The sequence below is a fragment of the Columba livia genome, chromosome 23, assembly GCF_036013475.1.
Source record: "Columba livia isolate bColLiv1 breed racing homer chromosome 23, bColLiv1.pat.W.v2, whole genome shotgun sequence".
NCBI classification, from domain to species: Eukaryota; Metazoa; Chordata; class Aves; order Columbiformes; family Columbidae; genus Columba; species Columba livia.
The window spans coordinates 4,021,115-4,044,670 of record NC_088624.1 but is presented as its reverse complement, the minus strand read 5'-3'; the positions used below and the strand labels follow the sequence as shown (position 1 = coordinate 4,044,670).

General features: G+C 52.7%; 1 protein-coding gene across 5 annotated transcripts in view; it reads right to left on the bottom strand.

Annotated features, from left to right (window-relative positions):
• Positions 1 to 23,556, bottom strand: part of SCN4A (sodium voltage-gated channel alpha subunit 4) — a 44,287-nt gene that overhangs the window by 8,767 nt on the left and 11,964 nt on the right. For all 5 annotated transcript variants that reach the window (XM_065039786.1, XM_065039785.1, XM_065039784.1 and 2 more), the window contains exons 6-18: positions 23,359 to 23,450; positions 21,337 to 21,651; positions 18,834 to 18,897; positions 17,964 to 18,105; positions 16,809 to 17,021; positions 14,546 to 14,701; positions 14,192 to 14,315; positions 13,289 to 13,527; positions 11,065 to 11,238; positions 10,399 to 10,755; positions 5,913 to 6,341; positions 1,601 to 1,730; positions 887 to 1,041 (exon numbers count right to left, since the gene is read on the bottom strand). In XM_065039786.1, coding sequence (XP_064895858.1) covers positions 887 to 1,041; positions 1,601 to 1,730; positions 5,913 to 6,341; positions 10,399 to 10,755; positions 11,065 to 11,238; positions 13,289 to 13,527; positions 14,192 to 14,315; positions 14,546 to 14,701; positions 16,809 to 17,021; positions 17,964 to 18,105; positions 18,834 to 18,897; positions 21,337 to 21,651; positions 23,359 to 23,450 — 2,590 coding nt within the window. The remainder of the gene's footprint in view (positions 1 to 886; positions 1,042 to 1,600; positions 1,731 to 5,912; positions 6,342 to 10,398; positions 10,756 to 11,064; positions 11,239 to 13,288; positions 13,528 to 14,191; positions 14,316 to 14,545; positions 14,702 to 16,808; positions 17,022 to 17,963; positions 18,106 to 18,833; positions 18,898 to 21,336; positions 21,652 to 23,358; positions 23,451 to 23,556) is intronic.

Below are 23,556 nucleotides of genomic sequence, written 5' to 3'. Positions count from 1 at the left end.
CGTGACAGTCATTTTTCCATTAGACCCGCTGCACAGCTCAATGCAGCCACATTCACCCCTGCGTTGTCCCTGCAGTACTAGGGCTTGGGGCACCTTGAAAATCCAAGAGCCCAGCTGCGGGTGGCATTTACTGATGTACCTGATCAACATGGGGTCTAACTCTTGTTTGCAAGTTCTTGTTGGCTGCGTAGAGTGGTGATTGACCCAAAACAAATCCTCACAGCAGCAGACTAGAAAGATGGGGACAGATGTTTGAGCAGGGCCTGTTGTGACAGGACAAGGGGTGATGGTTTGAAACTAAAGGAGGGAGATTCAGGCTGGACATGAGGAAGGAATTGTTGTCCCTGAGGGTGGTGAGAGCCTGGCCCAGGTTGGCCAGAGAGGTGGTGGCTGAACCATCCCTGGAGACATCCCAGGCCAGGCTGGACGGGGCTCTGAGCAACCTGAGCTGGTGAAGATGTCCCTCCTCATGGCAGGGGTGGCACCGGGGGAGCTGGGAATGTCCCCTCAACACAAACCATTCTCGTGATTCTATGATTAAGAGCAGAAGGGGTTGCATGAGGTTGCATCCCCTCGAACCCATGGACCACAGCCCACGATGGAGACCAGGGAGGTCTCCACAGTGGTGACTTTACCAACGCATGGCTCTTGGAGGAAAAGGGGAAGATGTTTATATCCCCTTGCAAGGCTGCACATTGGGTAGACCTGAGCCAATGGGGTTTTAAATCAAACATCTGCTACAGCTGTGTTATTTCACACAGGAAACAACCATGCAATGCCCAGAGCCTCTGGTGCTGCTGCCTGGTCCTTACCCACATTCCTGGGCTCTCACCAAGCTGGAGAGCTGCTGCAGAGCAAACAGGACATGGCGAAAAGTGGGACCTACCAGCGCCCCACTGCTGAGGAGGATCATGAAGACGATGAAGGTCTCAAACCAGTCGTGCTCCACGATGCGGAAGCAGGTTTTCCGGATGTTCCACCAAACCTTCCCTCTGTCACTGGTGATGTCCACATAGAGGCAGGGACACCTCTTCACGCAGGCTGGGGATGGGACAAAGTGCTGGGGGTTAGGACGTTTCCACCACCTGTTCTTGGTTTTATTGTCATTTTAAGGCCTCTGAGGTGGAGTTTGGAGCAGGATCCTGCTGGGCATGCAAGAGGGGAGCCCCATGGGGACCAGCTCCTTGGTGGTACAGGAGGATCTGGAGTTTGGGCTGAGAGAAGCAAGTCTGGGGTTGTTATGCTGCAAGAATAACCACAAGGGGTAGGACAAGGGGTAATGGGTTCAAACTGGAATACAAGAGGTTCCACTTAAATTTGAGAAGAAACTTCTTCATGGTGAGGGTGGCAGAGCCTGGCCCAGGCTGCCCAGGGAGGTTGTGGAGTCTCCTTCTGTGCAGACATTCCAACCCGCCTGGACACCTTCCTGTGTAACCTCATCTGGGTGTTCCTGCTCCATGGGGGGATTGCACTGGATGAGCTTTCCAGGTCCCTTCCAACCCCTCACATTCTGGGATTCTGTGAAGAACTGGTTGGCAACAGACCTTCCACACCCACGTCCCCCTGTCCCTGGGGTCCCCTGCCCTGCTCGGTTCCTCACCCTCGGTGAAGCACTCCTCAGGCTCGTTGCTCTCCTCTGCCTCTTCTGCCACCTCCTCCTCCTCTAGCAGCGGGGGCTTGTAATCCACAGTGCTGCACATGGACGATGCGTTGTCGCTGGAGAGGGGATTCTGCAAAGGGAGAGGAGGATACATGCTGAGCTGCCCCACAGAAGGGATGCTCCTAGGCTGCTTCCAGCCATGCTTCATCTCCTTGTGCCCCCAAAGAGACCGGGCAGTACTGGGGAGCTGGCTGGTGGGACCGCAGTGCTTGGAGACTGCTCCAAGTCTCTTTCCTATGAAAACACAGCGCAGAGAGAAGCTGTTGAATTGTCTAGAGCTGCAGACTTTGGAGGATCATTGGCTGAACAGGTGTGATGGGAGCGGCTGAGGGACCTGGGGGGTTCAGCTGGAGAACAGGAGCTGAGGGGAGACCTTCTGATCTCTGAACTGCCTGAAAGGAGCTTGGAGCCAGGGGGGGTCAGGCTCTGCTCCCCAGGAACAAGCGCCAGGAGCAGAGGAAACGGCCTCAAGTTGCGCCAGGGGAGGTTGAGGTTGGATCTGGGAACAATTTCTTCCCCAGAGGGCTGTGGGGCATTGGAACAGGCTGCCCAGGGCAGTGCTGGAGTCACCATCCCTGGAGGGTTGGACAGACGGACGTGAGGTTGTCAGGACATGGGGCAGTGCCAGGGCTGGGGGAGCGGGTGGACTCCATGATCTTAAAGATCCTTTCCAGCCAAAGTGATTCTGTGACATTGCCTTGAGGAGCAGGACACAGTGGCACAAGCTGTCAGCTGGTGTGGCTCTGCAGGAGCCCTGGGCCACCCTCTGCAGGGCTGGGGGATTAGGAGACCTCGGCACAGAGCCAGGGGAATGACACATGGAAACCATCTGCCTCCAGGACAAATCTTGCAAAGGCATGAGGTGGATACAAACCAGTACAGGCATCTCGGAGATGGGGAAAGATGCCTAGAGGTGCTTGGCAGGTTTGTGTAACCCAAGAACTCTGTGCTGGTGCTCAGGCAAAGTCCTGTTGGATTGGTATGGAGATAACTGTGCTGGTAGGGCCCGTTGCCCTAGTACAAGGGGTGACGGTTTGAAACTAAAGGAGGGAGATTCAGGCTGGACATGAGGAAGGAATTGTTGTCCCTGAGGGTGGTGAGAGCCTGGCCCAGGTTCCCAGAGAGGTGGTAGATGAACCATCCCTGGAGACATCCCAGGCCAGGCTGGACGGGGCTCTGAGCAACCTGAGCTGGTGAAGATGTCCCTGCTCATGGCAGGGGTGGCACTGGGGGAGCTGGGAACGTCCTTCAACCCAAACTGTTCTGTGATTCTATGCACCACAGCACAGAGCACCTCAGGAGACATCACCATGCCTGGCAGGACAGGTGTCCGAGCCAAAAAGCCCCCAGGAAGAGCCCTGAGCTGTGGCAGTAACTCTGCACAGCCACACACCAACACTGCTGTTCCTGTCACCTCTTCACTGCTTTGCGGTGCAAAAGATAAATCATGCATAAGATGCAGAAGTACTTGAGAACAGCTACACTCCAGCCATCAATTCAACCTGAAAAATATCTTTGCCTTGGAAAGGAGCTGCTCTGAAAGGGCAAGAGCATTTACCAGCATTTTCTGAGCAGCCCATCAGGAGAAATCTCCCCGGTTTGCAACCACGTCCCCAGCGCGATGCGGTGTGTTGGGCTTTGGCTCCATCTGGAGCTGATCGAGGGCATGTGAGCACACCGAGCCAGCCGCGATCCACCCCAAGGACCAGCTCAGGGCCCCCCTAATTAACACCAGATTTATAATTATCATTTCACATCATGACTGCCAGCCTGTTGCCCACCCTGCCTGTTGGGGCAGGGTTGTTGATGCACCCCCTGCTTTGCACCTTGGTTGACGTTTAACTGAATTTAGCCACCAAAACCAACAGTGAGGATGGGGTGAGCTGCTATTTGGCAGCCAAGAGATGCTATTTGCCCCCTTCACACGTCAAGCAGCCAGGGGTGGCTTTCAAAATATGATATCTATGCAGGCAACTTGACTTGTAGTAGGAAAAAATTGGGGAAAAATGCCAAATATCAGCCCTCCCGCAAAGGGGAAGGACAACAGCAAGTCCCCTCACTCCTTCCCTTGACCAAGGTGCTCCAGGCAGGTTTGTCCATTGTGAGGACAGCAAACAGCATGTTTGCAAGGGGTGACAGCCAGCCACAACCTCTCCGGCCATCTTCCTCCAGCAGCACTAACTGCTGAAAACACCCTGTTTTCCCAGCTAAAAACATTATAAATAAATAACGGGGATTATCCCCTCTTCTTGCATTCACACCCCAAGCGAAGCCAGGTCCCTGTCACTGCGTGGAGCCACAAGGAGACTGCAGACAGGGGAGGAGGAGGAGGATGGCTCTGGGGTTTTAGGAGTGCGGGTCACATTTGCAGCTCTGCGTCAGGCTCCTTGTGCAATCACAGACGGGCACTCGAAACCAGTTGTGTTTGCACCAAACTGCACCCTTGCTTCTGCCCCAGCATGCTGCTCTGAGCTGGACCAGCTAGGACAGAGCTTAGAATCGTAGAACAGTTTTAGTTGGAAGAGACTCTCAAGATCAAGTCCAGCCGTTCCCCTCCCCTGGCACTGCCCCATGTCCTGAGAACCTCATGTCCGTCTGTCCAACCCTCCAGGGATGGTGACTCCAGCACTGCCCTGGGCAGCCTGTTCCAATGCCCCACAGCCCTTTCTGGGAATAAATTATCCCCAAGATCCTATTTAAAGCTCCTGGGCAGAAATACTTGCCATCAATAGTCAGAATAAACCTCCACATCAAAGCTGGTCATTTTTCATACACTTTCCAGATTGATGCAGTTGCTGCTCTCCACTGCCTGGCATTTCCCCAGGACCTTGGTGAAACCCCATTGTGAGAAGTAATTTCCCACCAGACTATCACCCTCCTTTTTATGTTCACTTGGGTCTGAGTTTCTTGTCTCACATTTCCCTGTCATCTTGACAGGCTGAGAGAGCTGGTGTGTTCAGAAGAGAAGAGAAGCTCCAGGGATACTTTAGCGCAGCCTTTTTGTACTTAAAAGTGGACCATAAGAAAGATGAGGACAGACTTTTGAGCAGGGCCTGTTGTGACAGGACAAGGGGAGATGATTTGATACTAAAGGAGGGAGATTCAGGCTGGCCATGAGGAAGGAATTGTTGTCCCTGAGGGTGGTGAGAGCCTGGCCCAGGTTGGCCAGAGAGGTGGTGGATGAACCATCCCTGGAGACATCCCAGGCCAGGCTGGACGGGGCTCTGAGCAACTTGAGCTGGTGAAGATGTCCCTGCCCATGGCAGGGGGGGCACTGGGGGAGCTTTGAAAGTCCCTTCAACCCAAACTACTCTATGATTCTATGCCTCAGTGCTCTGGGAAGATCAGTCGGTGTCCCACAGCCTGGACAGTCCCCTCCATGCCTCAACATGGCAGTGCTGACATCAGCTGTGTCTTCAGCTTTGGATCCAAGAAGCATCGCTTCATGTTCACTCGTGCTAAGCTCCTCCATCTGGTTTCATACCCTACCCGGCAATGCTTTCTGAGGCATTAGCGGTGGATCCAATGTTAGCGCCATCAGCAGATTTCCTGGCATCAGATTCCTCTGGAACATCTTTAACCCCACACTGAGTGCTTTGACCCTTGACTGTGGTGCTGTGGGTCCTCCTGGCATTAGCAATATCCCCAGAGCCTGGCCCGAACCAGGCCAGACCCCTGCTTGGTTCAACACACACCCCTCCAGCTTACGTTGGGAAATGTCACATTGAAAATCCCCAAGTTTGGGCCATGCTGCACATTGCAGAAAAGCATGTGCTTTTCTGCAAAAACCAGCATAACTCTTATGAGGAAGGGCTGAGAGAGTTGGAGCTGTTGAGCTGGAGAAGAGAAGCTGAGAGGGATCTGCTCAACGGGATCAATATCTCAGGGTGGGTGTCAGAGGACGGACCAGACGCTGTTCAGTGGTGCCCAACGCCAGGGTGAGGGGCAGCGGGCACAGACTGAACCACAGGAGGTTCCATCTGAACAGGAGGAGAAACTTCTTTCCTTTGCGGTGCCAGAGCCTGGCCCAGGCTGCCCAGAGCGGGTGTGGAGTCTCCTGCTCTGAGACATTCAAACCCCCTGGGATCCTGTGTGATCTGCTCTGTGACCCTGCGTGAGCAGGGCTGGGGATCTGCAGGGATCCCTTCAACCCCAGCTGTGCTGGGATTCTGTGATAATTCTTCGGGCAGCACAGCAAGAATGTGTCAATCCCACTTTTTGGGGTTGAAACCCTTCCATTTGCTTTTCTTACCTTGGCATCTTCAGTGTCGGACTGGGTGCTGGTCTCCTCGTAGAGGTCGGACTCCTCCGATGCGATAGGGACTTGCACCGTCAGGTTGGGGTTGTTAATGAAATTCATGTGGTCCAGTTCATCCATGAGATAATGCTCTTTGCCAGTGACTCTGTCCAGATATTCCGACTTGGGCTCCTGACCCGTGTCCACGTGGTTCAGCACAGAGTTTTCTCTCTTACTGTGTTCTTGCTCTTCCTCTGGTGCCACCTTCTTCCCCTTCCACAGCCTGCGGAGCAGCGTGATGATAGAGGACTTCACAAAGTCGATCCCTCTAGTGATCCTGCCAATAGCGATCTGCAAATTGTTCATCTCTCCATCGTCATCAGACGCCGCCAGGCTGTCAGCGCTGAAGGAGCTCAGCAGCAAAGCTAAGAAGAGGTTCAGCACCTGGAGGGGACAAAAGCAAATACCAGCGGTGACATCTGGCACCAACATCGTCCCCATAGGCTGGAGCAGCAGAGGCCAGTCATGGCCATGGAGAAGACCTTACGTTCAGCATGTAATGGGACTCCTCCCATCGCCCAGATCTGGGGGCTGCAGAGATGCCAGTCCTCCTGGAGAACATGGTCCTCCTCACTCCTCCCTGGGCTGTGATACCTCAGTGTCACCCCCAGTAATGGGTCCTGCTGATCCGTTTACAAATGGTGCCAGTCACTGCTTCATCCCCTCTCAAATCACCTCACCTGTGGGTCCATTAGCATGTCCCTCCCTTCGCTGTCTTGGAGCTCTTGGCCTGGCTGGTCCTCACGTGTGACTCTCCAAAGCCTGTGGTGCTTCTCCCCACCACCCAGAGGATGCAACTCAGCTCCATCCCTTCTCTTCCTAGGGGTAAACCTCCTGCTTATTGTGCCCCCAGCTGCAACTCTTGGCTGGCTCTGGTAGCTCAAATGTCCTGGGGGTCTCCAAACCCCAGAGCCGTGTAGGAGCCTCAGTCACATCCATAACCACATCCCTTTCTACCAGAGACACTCTGCTCCCTGGAGAACAGAGTTTCATAGAATAGTCTGGATTGAAGGGACCTTAAAGCTCCCCCAGTGCCAGCCCTGCCATGGGCAGGGACATCTTCACCAGCTCAGGTTGCTCAGAGCCCCGTCCAGCCTGGCCTGGGATGTCTCCAGGGATGGTTCATCTACCACCTCTCTGGCCAACCTGGGCCAGGCTCTCACCACCCTCAGGGCAACAATTCCTTCCTCATGTCCAGCCTGAACCTCCCCTCTACTAGTTTCAAACCATTAATTTAAAACCATTCATCTCAGCACATGTCAGCTCATGGGATGCAGATGCTCTATATGGCTCCAAGCACTGGCTCTCTCCTTCTTCCCTTAGATCTTTCCTATTTCTCCATGCCCAAAACATGCCTGCACCCCTCCACAGCCTCTCCCAGCGCAGGCGGGCAGCTGCATGCCAGAACCCCGAGCAGGACAGGTTCTCCCCGGGGCACAGGAGCATCACAGCACCCGGAGACGCTCCCGCTGGAGAGCGGCAGATGGGCCAGGCCCTCAGCTGTCGGTGTTTGTGCCTTTTAGTGCCAGCAGCGCATCTGAGAAGGGAATTAGCTGCTATTCAAGGTCACTGCTGTTTTCACATGGCCCATACCACATGACTTAAATCGCATCTTTAAATAAATCCCCACTATCCCATCAGTTTAATACTTAACTTTAAGTACCAATTACAGCTAAAGTTGCCATTGGGTGGTTTGTTTTTTTGGAGAGGAGTCGGTTACCTTGTCACCCGACTGACTTCCTCCCTTTTCCCTTAATAACCTCAAAGGAAATACTCAAAGTGTCACTAACGGTAAAGGACAACCGGCCGTCGCTTTATTCCTGCCGAGGGGAAGCGGGGAGAAACGCACCCCCCTGCAGCCGGGATGCTCCGGGGGCTGCTCGGGACAGGTTCCAGGGCTCGGATATACCCACAACACAGCCAGGAGAGCGTGGCATAGAGGATGAAGAGGGCAGAGATGGCTCTGGGGGTTGTCGTGTGCCATATTTCTCTAATTAGCTTTAAATGAGCACCGTGCAGCAGCACAGAGACAGAAAGCTGGGGGGTGATCCCAGGAGGGCAGCCTGTGATACCACCAGCTGTAAATCACGCTGCTTATTGATGTGATCAGTATCTCAGGGTGGGTGTCAGAGGATGGACCAGACTCTGTTCAGTGGTGCCCAACGCCAGGGTGAGGGGCAACGGGCACAGACTGAAACACAGGAGGCTCCATCTGAACACGAGGAGAAACTTCTTCCCTTTGCGGTGCCAGAGCCTGGCCCAGGCTGCCCAGAGCGGGTGTGGAGTCTCCTGCTCTGAGACATTCAAACCCCCTGGGGATACTGTGTGATCTGCCTGTGACCCTGTGTGAGCAGGTGAGGCTGGGGATCTACAGAGGTTCCCAAAACCCCAAGTGTGCTGTGATTCTGGGCTCCCGTATCATCTCCAGGAAGGGTAGATGGACTGTCCTTCTCCAAAAACTGCCTCCAGAAGAGGATAAGTTTCCAGACTCCCTTTAGGGCAGGGTCTCCAAGGAGCACCAGCTGTGAGTCCCCATCTCTGAGCTCCTGTGCTCTCTGCAGACCATCCTGGAGCTGCTCCTGCTGTTCACAGGTGATTTTCAGCCTGATTCAGCATTGCAATTAAAATGAATGGTAAGGCAGTGTTACAAGCTGTTGCTGACTGCTGGGTGAGGGGCAGCCCAGGGGACATCAGGCTGCTCCCCACCTCGAGGAGATGTATCCACATCTGCCTAGCACAACCCATAGAATCACAGACCAGATTGTGTTGAAGGGACGTTCCCAGCCCCCCCAGTGCCCCCCCTGCCGTGAGCAGGGACATCTTCACCAGCTCAGGTTGCTCAGAGCCCCGTCCAGCCTGGCCTGGGATGTCTCCAGGGATAGTTCATCTACCACCTCTCTGGCCAACCTGGGCCAGGCTCTCACCACCCTCAGGGACAACAATTCCTTCCTCATGGCCAGCCTGAATCTCCCTCCTTTAGTTTCAAACCATCACTCCTTGTCCTGTCCTAACAGACCCACTCCAGGACACCCCAGTGTGAGGTCCCCAACCAGTCCAGCTATGTTGGCCCCAAATACTGGACATGAGTCAGGGAAGCCAAACAGCACCCAAATCTCAACTTCCTTCCCTCAAAGTGGGACACTCCTGTCTGTCCTACCCCTGACCTGACGCATGGGGTAGTCTGGGTCCCCCCAGGCTGTGGTCACCCCTATGGAGAGCAGGACTAGAGCAGCCACCCGTGGTGGGGAGGGAGGTGTCAGCAGCTCCCTTGGCAGATAGTTTTTCAAAGCAAATTCCAAAGGGCTTACACAACCCCGGCAAGTAATCGGAGCAATTCGGCAAGCCGCTGCGCTTCCCTCCCCTGCCTCGCTCCTTAAGAAGGGAGAGCAGGGCCCACGCAGGCTGGAAAACAAGCTTCAAAGCTGCCAGTGAGAGGGTTACCAAGTTTAGAAAGGATTTCACGCTCGCCTGGAACTCACAGACCTGCAGCGCAGGCAGTGAGCAGTTCGGGTTATCGGGGAGGGCGATGGGCAGGGAGGGAGGGTGACAGGGACCAGGGGGTCACCAGGGCTTGGGGGAAGGAGCTGAGTGTTGTCCTGCATCCCAGGGTGACACCAGGACTGTGGTGAGTGTTGGGGATGCTGGGGATCTGCAAAAGCCTCACAGGGGGGGTCTGCTCCCAAAAGCACCCGGGATCGAAGGGCCAGGCCTGGGTGAGTGGGATATAACAACATCTCCATCACTCTTCGCAGGAGGGTGGGGAATCATAGAATAATTGAAACATTTTGTTTGGAGAAGACCCTCAAGATCATGGAGATCAACCGCAAACCCGCCCCTGGCACTGGCTCATGTCCCTGAGAACCTCATCTCCATCTGTTCAACCCTCCAGGGATGGTGACTCCACCACACATCTGTGACACCCACCCTGGTACCAGGATAGCAAATCAGCGTGTTGACTTCCTCCCTCTCCCAGCCTCCTTTCCCATCCCTTTCTGTTGAGTTTTGGTGGAAATAACACCAGCACGGCACCATGCCTGCAGCCTCTCACTGAAAAGCCACATTGAGAAGGAAGAGCGGCTTGAAGATGAGCCCTCTTTCGTTCTACAGTTGTTCCCACATCTGTCTAAAACTCATTAAGTTTTCAGTGCCTCAATTTCCCCATTTGTTCCTGATCCAGTTTCAACTGAAGGTCCCTCAGAAATGTCTTCCTACCCGGCTTTACATAGAGCTCAGCACATCCCCGCTGGCCACACAAAGAAAGGAGGTTGAGCCCTTGGCCTGTGCTCCTGTACATCTCCAACAAGACCATGTCCACAGGAGATAAGCCAAACTGGACAGCACTGGCCAGAGAGCAAGGGACAGAGGTGTCCCCACCCCACAACACCCTCCGTCCTTGCCCTTCCCCCTTTCATTGAAGGTCCACCCTAGCTCCAAGACTCACCACAAGGTTCCCGATGACCATGACCATCATGAAGACAATGAGGCACATGGTCTGGCCAGCCACCTCCATGCAGTCCCACATGGTCTCGATCCACTCCCCGCAGAGGATGCGGAAGACGATGAGGAAGGAGTGGAAGAAGTCATGCATGTGCCAGCGGGGCAGCATGCAGTCGAGGGAGATCTTGCACACGCACTCCATGTAGCTCTTCCCAAAGAGCTGCATTCCCACCACGGCGAAGATGAAGACGATGATGGCCAGCACCAGCGTGAGGTTCCCCAGGGCGCCCACTGAGTTGCCGATGATCTTGATGAGCATGTTGAGAGTGGGCCAGGACTTGGCGAGCTTGAAAACCCTCAACTATGAGGAGCAAAGAGACAAGGTGATGATTCGCCTGGGGCTTTCGTTGCCACAAGGTGTCAGCAAGGCAGTGAAGCTGGGATTAGACCTTCACACAGCAATTTTATTAAGGCAGGAGGGATTAAACACCCAACTGCCTTGCAAAGAGCATAGACTCTGACTTCCCTAAATACTTAGCTCAACATTTAGTATTATCTTCAACAAGCGACATGTTGATGACCATCATAAAAGAGGTTGGACAAGCCATTCTCCACCCTGGTGGCAATTCCATCCAAACCCCCATGGACATCTTGTCCCCACGGCACGTACCAAGCGGAAAGAGCGGAGCACAGAGAGCCCTTGAACATTGGCCAAGCCCAGCTCCACCAGGCTCAAGGTGACGATGATGCTGTCGAAGATGTTCCAGCCCTGCTGGAAATACTCGTAGGGGTCCAAAGCGATGAGCTTCAGGACCATCTCTGCTGTGAAGATCCCCGTAAAGACCTGTGGGAAACAGCACCCTTGTCACTTTGTTTGAAATCCAGAGCTGGGTGGATAGCACCTCTTTTTTTTGTTGTATTCTCAAGGAGTTTCACGCCCTTAGGTCCAGTCCCAGTTAGGAATAAGCTCCCCAGCTGCTGCCCAGTGTGGTTTGTGAAGCCAGGCTGGGAGTACTGGTGACTGATTGCTTCTGGAGACACACAACAGTGCGTGTTGGCAGGCGGAAACTAAATATAAGAGTTTTGTTGGCAAAGGGACCCCCCTTTGAGCGATTGCCGAACCACAGACATTGCCAGCACGGGGAACTGGGCTGCTACTGGGAATCCCCTGCCCCTCCCCAAGCCCTGTGAAAGCTGATCCAGCTTTTAGACGCTGCTCTTTTCCTGGGACTACAACGGCGCTGTGCATTATCACATTACTGTGAGCGGGATCAGCAATGTGACAATTAGCATCCTTGGTGCAATTTCGTGACATGGCATGTTGCAGAGAGAACACAGTGACAAGTCTTGCCTTGTGTGTGGACCATAGAATAGTTTGGGTTGAAGGGATGTTCCCAGCTCCCCCAGTGCCACCCCTGCCATGAGCAGGGACACCTTCACCAGCTCAGGTTGCTCAGAGCCCCGTCCAGCCTGGCCTGGGATGTCTCCAGGGATGGTTCACCCACCACCTCTCTGGCCAACCTGGGCCAGGCTCTCACCACCCTCAGTGGCAAAATCATTGAGATCATCACACTGAGGTGCACAGGTCCATGCCACCACTGCACAGGGACACTTCTGCACCAGCATCCCAGAGGATGCTCCCTGGCATGTCCATTTGTGTTCCCATCCATAAATGTCCCCTTTTCTGCTCCTGCTAGCCGGTCCCTGGCACTGGGCTGTACATGCAGCCAGAAACGGCTGCTGGCCTGATGAAAAAGCTGGAGCCTCCTTTGCGGTGTGACCGTGCTCTGAGCAACAGCCAATTAATCCCCTTGTATTTCCTGAATGAAACCAGAGACAAAGCAGTTATGTGCTGAGCGTCATCCTGCCGGCCTGGGGCCCGGCCACCGGCATGTGTCACCCCAGTGCCTGTGCACCAGGAGGCCCCGGCAGGTGCTTGAACAGGGAAAGGTGGCAGATGGGGAGATCCGAGCTCTCTCATCCGTTATCTGCAATTCCCAGAGCTACCCGGGGCCTCCTGTACTTGTCCCAACAGCAGATTGCACCCACCTAAAAGACATTTACCCCCAGCTCCAAGCAGGAGCAGCCACAGCTGGTTGCCAAATATACCCATGGAATCAGGACAGCCCAGATTTGCAGGGATCTCACTGGCAAAAGTCCAGATTGTGCCAGGGGAGGTTGAGGTTGGATCTTGGGAGCAATTTCTTCCCCAAAGGGCTGTGGGGCATTGGAACAGGCTGCCCAGGGCAGTGCTGGAGTCACCATCCCTGCAGGGTTGGACAGACGGACATGAGGTTCTCAGGACATGGGGCAGTGCCAGGGGTGGGGGAATGGTTGGACTTGAACTTGAGGGGCTTTTCCACCCAAAACGTATCTATGATTCTATTATTATTATGCTTCCTACTAGCACTGTTGCCTACTGGTCCATGGGGACCTGTTTGCTCCCAGTCCCTGAGCTGGCCCCTGCTCTGCCCCACAGACACTCGGCATCACAAGGACACTGCAGTGTCAGCCAGGGCTGCAGCAGCTTGTGCCTGACCCTGGGTTGCAACATAGGAGGTGGCTCAGGAAAGCTCTGCAAGCCAGTTGCCACATCAGCACCACCAACATGCACAAAACAAGACGACAGCTGCAGCAGAATGGGAGCAGGGGATGATAGATCCCACCCTCACCATCACGTCCCTTGATCTAAACCATCCCGGAACCCGACCCACCACAGAGATGCTGCGATCAGACCCCCCAAGCAGTTTTTCAGTAGCTGGGAAGCGTTTACAGATATTCATCCCTGCTGTTCAGGTGACACAATGACAGCAGAGGGGATCTGCCCACCATGGTGGGTGGTGGGGCTGCTGTGGCTCTGGACAGGGATGGATGGGACACCCATAGCTGCCTACCAGGTTCCCCACGGTCAGCACGTTCTCGAACTCCTCCGTCATGGGGTAATGCTCCATGGCCATGAAGAGCGTGTTGAGCACGATGCAGATGGTGATGCCCAAGTCCACGAAGGGGTCCATGACCACCAGCTTGACAAACTCTTTCAGCTTCACCCACGGAGGGCAGCAGTTCCAGACCAGGAACATGTGGGCAAATTTGTACCACCAGGATGGGCATTTCTGATGAGCTTCCTCCAGCTCTGAGGGCAGGAAGGAAAAATGAGGTCAGTGTGGGGTTCTCCTGTCTTCCCATGGGTGGGCCAAGTGCTAACCCACTAGAAGAGACCTCTCCTGAGGTCCTGAACCAGCCCTAGACTATCTAAGAGTTTAATAAGGGGGCTAAAAGGAGGAGCATGCCAAGGGATGTTGTGGGCCATTCAACTCAGAGAGGAATGGAACTCTCAGCCCAGTCCTTCTCTCAGCACCTGGGCAAGATTTGGGGTGTCCTCACCATATTGAGATTGCAGGGAAACCCAGGGAACCACCCTCGTGAGTTTGGTGGCCATTCCCATGGAGGGCAGGGCTGAGAAACCCGTTATTGCTGAGTCTATGGTACTTTTTACTGCAGCTGAGACAGGAGCTCTTGGGAAGCCAGCTCCCAGTTGACTCTGGAGACTGTTGTAAACAACTGCAATCCAATTCATTTGCATGAGATATTGTATTATTGCCTCCAGGCATCATCTGAGTGAGTTGGATGAAGAGCTTTGAGCATCACTGAACCTGGATGGAGACCCCAGGTCCATGGTCACCCCTCACACAGCTGCTACCACTAGCATGTGCTGAGCAACCCAAGCCCACCAATGCACAACGGTCGAGCGGAAACAGTTGACACACAGTCCCCACCCATCCCTGGGAAGGATGTACCTTCCACCGTGTTGGAGATGACGCTGATGGCGCTCCCCACCCTCTTCTCCAGGCCTGGCCCATCTTGGTTGCCCACAGTGAGGTGGTTGTGGTCTGATTTCTCCAGATCGTTGGTTTGGTTGAACTGGAAGGAGAGGAGGTCACAGGGGATAAATGCAGAGCGCTGGAGGGTGTTTAATGTGGTTAAAGATTGAGCAAACAGAAAAGAGGGGCATGGTTTGGAGAGACCTGGGGGTGCAACATGGGAGCTACAGGTGGGCTGCAGAAAGGCTTGTAGGGTCCACAACAAGCTGGGCACAAGTCTGACCCTTCACCGGGGCGTATGAGGGATGGCAGAGGGAGTCAAGCACATACATCGATCACCGTAGCCTGGCGCTCCAGCACCACCTTGGGGACCACCTGCCCTTTGCCGTCCTTTGCCTTCTCCTGGTCGCTGTTCAGGTCCGAGTCACCTTCCTTCTCGGCCACTCCGCTGGGCAGGGAACCACTGCTGGATTGACGGTCCTGCAACTGCAGTGACCCATAGAGTCAGTTTGGGGTGAAGGGACGTTCCCAGCTCCCCAGTGCCCCCCCTGCCATGAGCAGGGACATCTTCACCAGCTCAGGTTGCTCAGAGCCCCGTCCAGCCTGGCCTGGGATGTCTCCAGGGATGGTTCATCCACCACCTCTTTGGCCAACCTGGGCCAGGCTCTCACCACCCTCAGGGACAACAATTCCTTCCTCATCTCCAGCCTGAATCTCCCTCCTTTAGTTTCAAACCATTGGTGGGATCACAGTGGGGTTTAGCAAACAGATTTCCTGCAGAAATGTTGAACTTGCAAGAACTTGCTTTTCACTTGCACACCCCACCTGCACTGAGCTCTCTTCTCAGCCATATTAGATCTGCTCAGATTTGATCAGGTAGAATAATTCATAAGGACAAAGCTACACAAACCCTCTAATTCCTGTCTTGCAGTAAATTTTAATCTTTGAAATGCACTTTCACCCCAAACGAGAAAGAAGCAAACTCTTCAAGGCTTTTGCTGAAAAGCAATGTGCAAGATTTTTGGACTTTCACTGAATTTGTCAATGTTTGGGTCAATTCTTTTTTTCCCCAAATATTTTATTAGGCTTTTATTTGCACATGCAATAATTTCATTATTTTTTCCTTTCCGACAGTGATATTAATATTTGAAGTTCACTGCACCTTCTGGTAGCACTAAGGATGCCACAGCAGAGCAGGAACCTCTCTGTTCCCACCGCACATCAAGATGCAAAATGATTTCCACACTCAGCTGCTGGATATTATTAATAAATGGATCCGAGTGCCCATTTCTTGTAGGTGCTTTGCCCTCATTCTCAGCCCTCTGTCGTTTCCATTTCTCTAGGTGACAAAGAGTATCATCCCTTAATAAAGCCTTTGGGCAACTCACTGGTTAATTTGCTTGGGGAAAAACTAGCCACAGCAGTGGCTTTGTGCTCAGCCCCAGAGTCCCCACCCCTTAGGCTGGGCTTGCTTAGGCCCATCCTGCAAACAGCAGCAGCCAGATAAGAGCATTGAGCCACTTCCTGGGAGGATGTTGTGGCTCAGCACTGATAAGCATCAAGAGACAGAGGTGCTAGAGAAAAGAAAACACTGTTTTGTGTCTGTGTGTGAGGAAGTTGGGCTCTTGCCCAGACTAACAGCGAGATTTGCAGGGATGTCTCCTGCCGACGTCGCTGACAAAGACCAGAATGATGATCAGAGATGGAAAACGGCTGAGCAGCAGCATCAGGCATCACAGAAGCTTCTGCCCACATTTTTAGAGGCGTATTGTACTGAAAAAAGACTTTGCAAGGACCAGAAAGGGGCTAAAGTGACACCCCAGGAGTGCAATGGAGCAAATGGATGGAAATCAGGCATCACCCGTTTTGACACTAGCTTGGAGAAATATCAGTGCAAACTCTGGTATCTGCTCATGCGTTGAGGGACAGCGGTGGGGCCAGACCCCAGGAGTTTTGCTTCAGGTCCTGCAAGGACACCCCAACCTCCTGGGGTGAGACACAGGGTGTCTTGAGCCCTCTCTGCTCTTCCCAATCTTGGCCTAAAGCAAATGGTTCGCTAAAGAATTCCTCTTTGCTTCTTTTTGTTCACCTGATCATAATCTCCCCGTACAGACTCTGTTGGGTTTCCTGCTCCTGATGTGCTACAGGAAGATATATTGTGCCTTTTCTGCCTTGTTTCTCACCTCCTCCTTTTAAAGCAATACCACAACTCTGTCCTGCACCTCTCTGCTGCCTCCCAGTGCTCCCTTGTGCTGGATTATGGATGTGGAAATTAAATCTTTTCAGCCTTTTCCTCTCCCCCGCTCCCAGGACAGTATCTCAACTTTTTGATTCAGCTGTGACCCCCCAAATAGTTACTCAATTATAGAATCATAGAGTCATTTCTGTTGGAAGAGACCCTCAGGATCATCAAGTCCAACCATAACGCAACCCTAGCACTAAACTGTGTTCCTACCTTTGCTAACTACAGGCCAAATGGGGATTATTATTGGATTTTACATAAATAAAGACACCACCATGCTTGTTGCTCCCTCCCCTTCTCTCCTCCTGTTTCCTGAGATCCCTCATTTTGGCCTCTACACTTTCCACCAACCAACTTCTCTTGCTCCTCTTGGTGCTTCTTCAGCTGCTCCATGAGCTGCTGAAATTCCTCCTCCTTCTGCTGCTCCTCCAGCATTGTGGCGTCATTTTGTTCTGCGTAAGCCATGGCCACCACGGCGAGGATGAGGTTGATGAGGTAGAAGGAACCAAGAAATATAACCACCACGAAGAAGATCATGTATGTTTTCCCTGCTGAACGCAGCGTCTGTGGGAAGAGGAGACACGGGTTGTCACATCAGCTCAGCACAGTATCAGTTTGAAGATGCTTCCCATGAAAGGGCACCATCCCATTTGTGGTAGGAGTACAAGATTTTTAGAATCATCAAATCATTTTAGTTGGAAGAGACACTCAAGATGATCGAGTCCAACCATTAACCCAATCCTGTCACTAAACCATGTCCCCAAGATCCTCATCGATGCATCTTTTGCTCCCATCTTCCCCAAGGGCTTGTCCTTGCCCAGGGGACCTTCCTGCAGTCCATGGCACTGGGTCAGGACTGGTGTGAAATGGCCAGATGTCTCAGCAAATCCAGCCACACTGCTCCGTGATGGGTGGTAGAGTTGGAGATGAGACCAATATTTCATCAGAGACTCGCTTTGCCGTGACAGTGACTCATGTCCCCCAGCCCCCAACTTCTCAGGTCTCACCCTTGGATCAAGAATGACCCTTTTTACCTCATGATCTGGGCATAATAATTTCCAGAGGACACATGTAGCCTTTAAATGTAGGCTTGCTTTCATCTAAGCAGTCCCTGGACCCAGGGTCAGTTGGGATTTTGTGGCATCTGCAACTTCTACCTGGGGGATGACTCAGTGCAGGGGACAAGTGGCCTTTTCCCCCCTTCCCCTCTCCCTTAGCTAAAGCCAGAGATGTTCTAGATACTCCTATAAATCCCCAGTTTCAATGGTACAGCTCACCACATGGCTGAAGCACACCTGGGCTTTGCCCTGGAAAATACACTGCACTGCTCAGGTTGGGGAACTGGATGGGACCGTGCCCCATTCCTGCCGATCCTGTTTAGATCCATAAATCACAAAACAAGGTCCCACATGATCCCAGCCAAGTGACTTTTACCTGTCCTAGACCAGGGACAGCATCAAAATGAGAGAAGCATTTGCACAAGGATAGAAAAAATGTTATGCCTACCAGCTGGAAGAGGTTCTCCCAGTAGTCCTGTGTCATGAGACGGAAGAGGGCCAGGAAAGCCCAGCTGAAGGTGTCGTAGCTGGTGTAGCCGTAGTTGGGGTTCCTCCCTGCCTTCATGCACTGGTACCCTTCAGGGCACTTCCTACCAAAGGAGCCGCAGGGGCAGCCGGTGTCAGCCCCCAGTGCTGCCCCTCCTGTATCCACAGCAGCCCCTGGAGATGCTGAGATGCTTCAGCAGAACCTCCTTCTCCAAGCTGATATAGTCTGGATGTCCAGACTGATACCCCCCTGAGGTGATACAGGTGGGAGGCCTGGACTGACATCCCCCTGAGATAATACAGGTGGGAGGTCTGGACCAACACCCCCCTGAAATGATACAGGTGGGATGCCTGGACAGATACCCCCCCCAATATAATACAGGTTGGATGCCTGGACTGATACCCCCCTGAGATGATATAGGTTGGATGCCTGGACTGATACCCCCCTGAGATGATATAGGTTGGATGCCTGGACTGATACCCCCCTGAGATGATATAGGTTGGATGCCTGGACTGATACCCCCCCAATACGATACAGGTTGGATGCCTGGACCGATACCTCCCTGAGATGATGCAGGTGGGATGCCTGGACCGATACCCCCCCCAATATGATACAGGTTGGATGCCTGGACTGATACCCCCCTGAGATGATACAGGTTGGATGCCTGGACTGATACTCCCCAAAGATGATACAGTCTTGATTCATCTGCCATGTTCCCAGCCCCGATCCTGTCCTACCCAAGCATCACTGGTCCCCAGGCTGCACTGGCTGCCTTGTCCCCTCCCAGGGAGCTGTGGGGGGACACTGGCCACCAGCAAAGGCTGAACTCACCCAGCATCGCTGCTGTTCCCGCAGAGCAGGGCGTCGAGCGCTCCTTCCAGAAAGTAGAAATTTGCTTTGCGTTTGGGGAAAGAACAAGACATTAAAAAAGGTAGCAACAAAAAACCCCAAAACAAATGAACCAAAAAACCCAACAAAAAAAAAACCCAAATCAAACCAAAGCCACCACCACCACAAACAAAACAAAACAAAAAAACAGAACCCACAAACATAGATTTTCAAATTCTTGGCAGCTCGTTGCTGTCAGGGAAGTTCCTGGAATCCCAGCATTGGGTGCTGGGTTCTTGTCTCTGCTGACTTTGCTATTTGCATTGAACGACTTGGCACCAGCTCCGAGACCTTGTGGAGTTGTTTCACCAACCCAACCAGATGGCTTCAAGCCCATAAAGATCTCAGGAACCAGCCAGGTTGGCCAGGGAAAGGCCTCCTGGGAAGGTGGAATAGCATGTGGTCGAAGGACACGGGCTGGTCCGTTTTGCTAGGGGGAACAAAAAAATGTATATACAAAATAGGAGGGCGTTCCCAGGGGCCCCAAAAACCCCTGTAGAAATGGTTTGCGACTGCTCCATGGCCATCGCATTCCTCCTGCTGCTCTCATTCCAACCAGCCCCTTCCCGGTGGGGTAACCCACCATGTCCACAAACCAGGGGTCCTTAAAGCTCCAGCACAGACCCAGAGCCACAGGAGGCACCTAAAAGTGACACCACAGGTCACCTTCCCCCAGGGACACACAGCTGAGCACCTGCAGGACATGGAAAATGGCAGCTAGACCTCACAGAAACAGAGAATGATAGAAAGAGTCAGTTTGGGGTGAAGGGACGTTCCCAGCTCCCCAGTGCCCCCCCTGCCATGAGCAGGGACATCTTCACCAGCTCACGTTGCTCAGAGCCCCGTCCAGCCTGGCTTGGGATGTCTCCAGGGATGGTTCATCCACCACCTCTCTGGCCAACCTGGGCCAGGCTCTCACCACCCTCAGGGACAACAATTCCTTCCTCATGTCCAGCCTGAATCTCCCTCCTTTACTTTCAAACCATCACCCCTTGTCCTGTCACAACAGGCCCTGCTCAAAAGTCTGTCCCCATCTTTCTTCTCAGCCCCTTTTAAGTCCAGAAAGGCTGCAATAAGGTCTCCTGGAGCTTCTCTTCTCAGCTGAACACCCCAACTCTCTCAGCCTGTCCCCTAGCAGAGCTGTTCCAGCCTCGGATCATTTTTGCAGCACAGCCCTTCCAAGAGCCACACAGATTTCTGGAGCTTCCTGAAAGCATCCCCAGCTCTACCTGGCTTCTTGCCACCAGGCTTTTATTTAACCTACATGGGCTCATGGAGGAGACGTGAAGCTCCAGGAGATGTGTTTTTGGCCCTGCCCCAACCTCTGTTAACCCGCACACATGGCTGCAAGGTGCTGTTGCTATTTGTGCTGCACTCACTAGATCCTGTAGATTGAATTTGCACCCCTACCAAGGAGCCTTCCTGTAATTGATGCCAGAGCTACTTGTACAGTCGGGCAAAGCAGCTCAGCCGAGAAGAAACCTGACCTTCTGCTGCGTCCTCTAAATGAGACCCGAAACATCCCCATGGAGCATCCCACCACCCTGCAGCTCTGCCAGGCAGATTTTCTGAGATTATTTTACATTTTCTTGGAGTTTTAAAAACCTCAAAACCAAAGAACAAACCAAGAAGCCCCACCACCCTTTTTGGGACAAACTCATCTCCAAGAAGTAGTAGTAATGTGGTAAACTTGGAGACCTGTCTGAGGACCTGTGCTCCATGCAATCGTCACTGGACACAGTGGTCCTTGGGGAAGGACCCAGCTCTGATGCAGTGGTGAAAGCAGGTGAGAAATGTCACTCCTGCATCCTTCCCTCAGGTTTTCCACCTAAAGTCCCATCTGCTCCTGAAAGGTTTGGTCTCCGTGCTGTGACCAGACAGACAGAGAAGCTGTTCACTGGTGCCCACACTATATGGAAATACTGGTTTGTCCTGGCCTCCCCACGGTGAAACCTTTCTGGAGAAGTCTGGCTTCTGCTGGTGGACTGCATTTTACCTGGGAAGGAGTATTTGATCCCATCTTTCCATCCCATGAGTATGCACAACCTCTTTCACCCACCAGTAACATCTATCCCTGCAAAGCACCTCGGCAGGAAGGTCCATAGAACCATTTTGGTTGGAAGAGACCTTTAAGATCATGGCGTCCAACCGTTAACTCAACTCTGGCACTGCCCCATGTCCATGAGAACATCATCTCTGGTCTGTTCATCCCCTCCAGGGATGGTGACTCCAGCACTGCCCTGGGCAGCCTGTTCCAATGCCCCACAGCCCTTTGGGGAAGAAATTGTTCCCCAGATCCAACCTCAATCTCCCCTTGAGCAACCTGAGGCCGTTTCCTCTTGTCCCAGGGAACAAACCGTTTTGGTCAGATACAGAGGAAGAGTGAGGAAACGGAGGAGCAAACCAGGATGATGGTTCAATGGAGAAAGGGACACATGGACGTTACCTTCATCGTTGATGTAGGCCTCAAAATCAAAAGTGCTGTTGCTGGTGAAGTTGGCGGTGAAGTTGCCGTCAGTGAAGTTGCCATCAGCAAAGTTGCCATAGAGAGTTGCATTGGTCAACGTGTCATTGTCCAGCCCCATGTCCCCCATCAGGGTGTCATTGAGGGGGGGCCACCGCACACACTTCTGCCGAAGGTTCCCCATGAAGAGCTGGAGGCCGATGAGGGCGAAGACGCTCAGGCAGAAGACTGTGAGGATCATGACATCTGAGAGCTTCTTCACTGACTGGATCAGAGCCCCAACAATTGTCTTCAGCCCTAGAGGGAGGCAGCACTACTGAGCTAATTACTCATTTGCTAATTGTGAAGAACATGCTCTGGCGTTCCCAAAAGGTGCTGGATCTGGTGGCTACTTGTGGTATCACCAAGTTCACCCCAGCTCTGTGCCCTGTGTTGCATCCCAGCTGCCCCTCTGTCCACACACTTCACTGAGGGGCATAAATCCTTCCCCAAAAACTGTCTCCAGCACCAGCCAAGCCTCCCCATGCCAACCTTAACCTGGGCATTACAAACCAAAGCCCAGCCTGGCAGCTGTTAGTTCCTTTTGGCTTTATGTTTTACCCAGATGCAACCATCTGGCCTTTTTTTGGCCCAGACCTCCAGGACAGATCACTTTGCTGTGGCACCTGGAAAAACTATTTGTCAGCCCAGCTGGCAGATGCTGAGCACTGATCTCAGGTCAGGAAAGCCTGCGTGGTCCAACACCCCTATGTGCTGCTGTCCCGTGGGTGGCTGGGAGCCCAGCCAGACCCTCCAGCCTGACCCCTTCAAGCTGGAGAAACCTCAACACGTCTGAGTGAAGGTGGCAAAGCAACATTTGCATTAAATATCAGGATTAACTCATCTCTTCCCCCACAGCATTGCTATTTCCTCCACAGGGGAGGCTCATCCACAGATCCTCAATGGGTTTTTGACGTGGAAGATATTGTTCCCATCGCCCCAGGTCTACATGGATGATGGGTGATGCCAAGGTACCCTGACATCGATCTTAAAAGCAGCTCTCAGCACAGAGATTTCTCACATGTAGGCAATTCTCAAAAGACACATGATTTCTAGCTCTGTCATCATGACATCCCCCCCAAACTATTTAGGTAAAACCCTGTTCTCCAAGGGCTTGTCTATGTTAGGAAACTGCTGAGGACAGAAATTCCAAAACAGCTTATTTTTGCAACAGCTATTTCTGCAGAGGCTCTTGGGGGGATGTCATTCCTGAAAGCAGCAGCAGTTTATGTTTTCCTAAATGCAATTTTTAGCCCATTTGATAGAGGCAAAAAAACCCCTTCAAATATGAACTGTAAAAATCTGGAAATTTCAGGGACACACAAATTTATTCACCACAATAAGTTATAATTTTCAGTTCAATCTCATGCTTCTCCAAGGGGTCTGACCTATCATTTCTGTGAGCTTGCACCAGGGGGTACAAAAGCAGGGTATTAAAATGGTATAAAATTCAGGAAACAGCCATCAGAGGTGTTTGATAACACACTCCTGACTCTGCAGGATGGATGTTTGGGGTAATATGGAACACTCGCCACATGGCTCTTGCACTAATGCCCATTAAATATCACAATCTCAGCAGCAGCACGGTCAGCAGTGGGGACAAAACTGAGTTTATAGCTCCAAGGACCAAGCAAAGTGTATTGATTAATCAAGCCCATGAACACAACGTGAGTACAAGCCCACTTAAGGCATCTCCAAGGAGCCCTAGAACCACCAGATCTGGGTCATCAGGGCCTTTCCTGGCCAAACAATTGAATAAATGCAGCTACTTTCAAGATATAAAATCAGCAGGACCTGACCCAAAAGCTGAACTATGTGGAAAATTATTTATAAGCATCCAATACCTTATTGCCTCTGTTTTCTCTTAGAGCTGCCAAAAGAACAAGGAATTGCTGTGAAATGTGGGAAAACCTGAGCTCAAGGAAGGTGAAGCTATGGAGGGGAGACCCCTTCTTTAAGTCACACCTGGTATCACGGTGATGGTTTTCAAGGCACGGAGGACACGGAAGGTCCTGAGAGCAGAGATGTTCCCCAGGTCCACGAACTCAGTGATGTAGCTGCAGGACAGGAGAGGACTTAAGGGCTTTGCCAAGCACCCAACTCCTTGGTTCTCAACCCTTCTCCTCAGGTTCCATCCCCCGGGTGCAGTGGCCAGACCTCCTG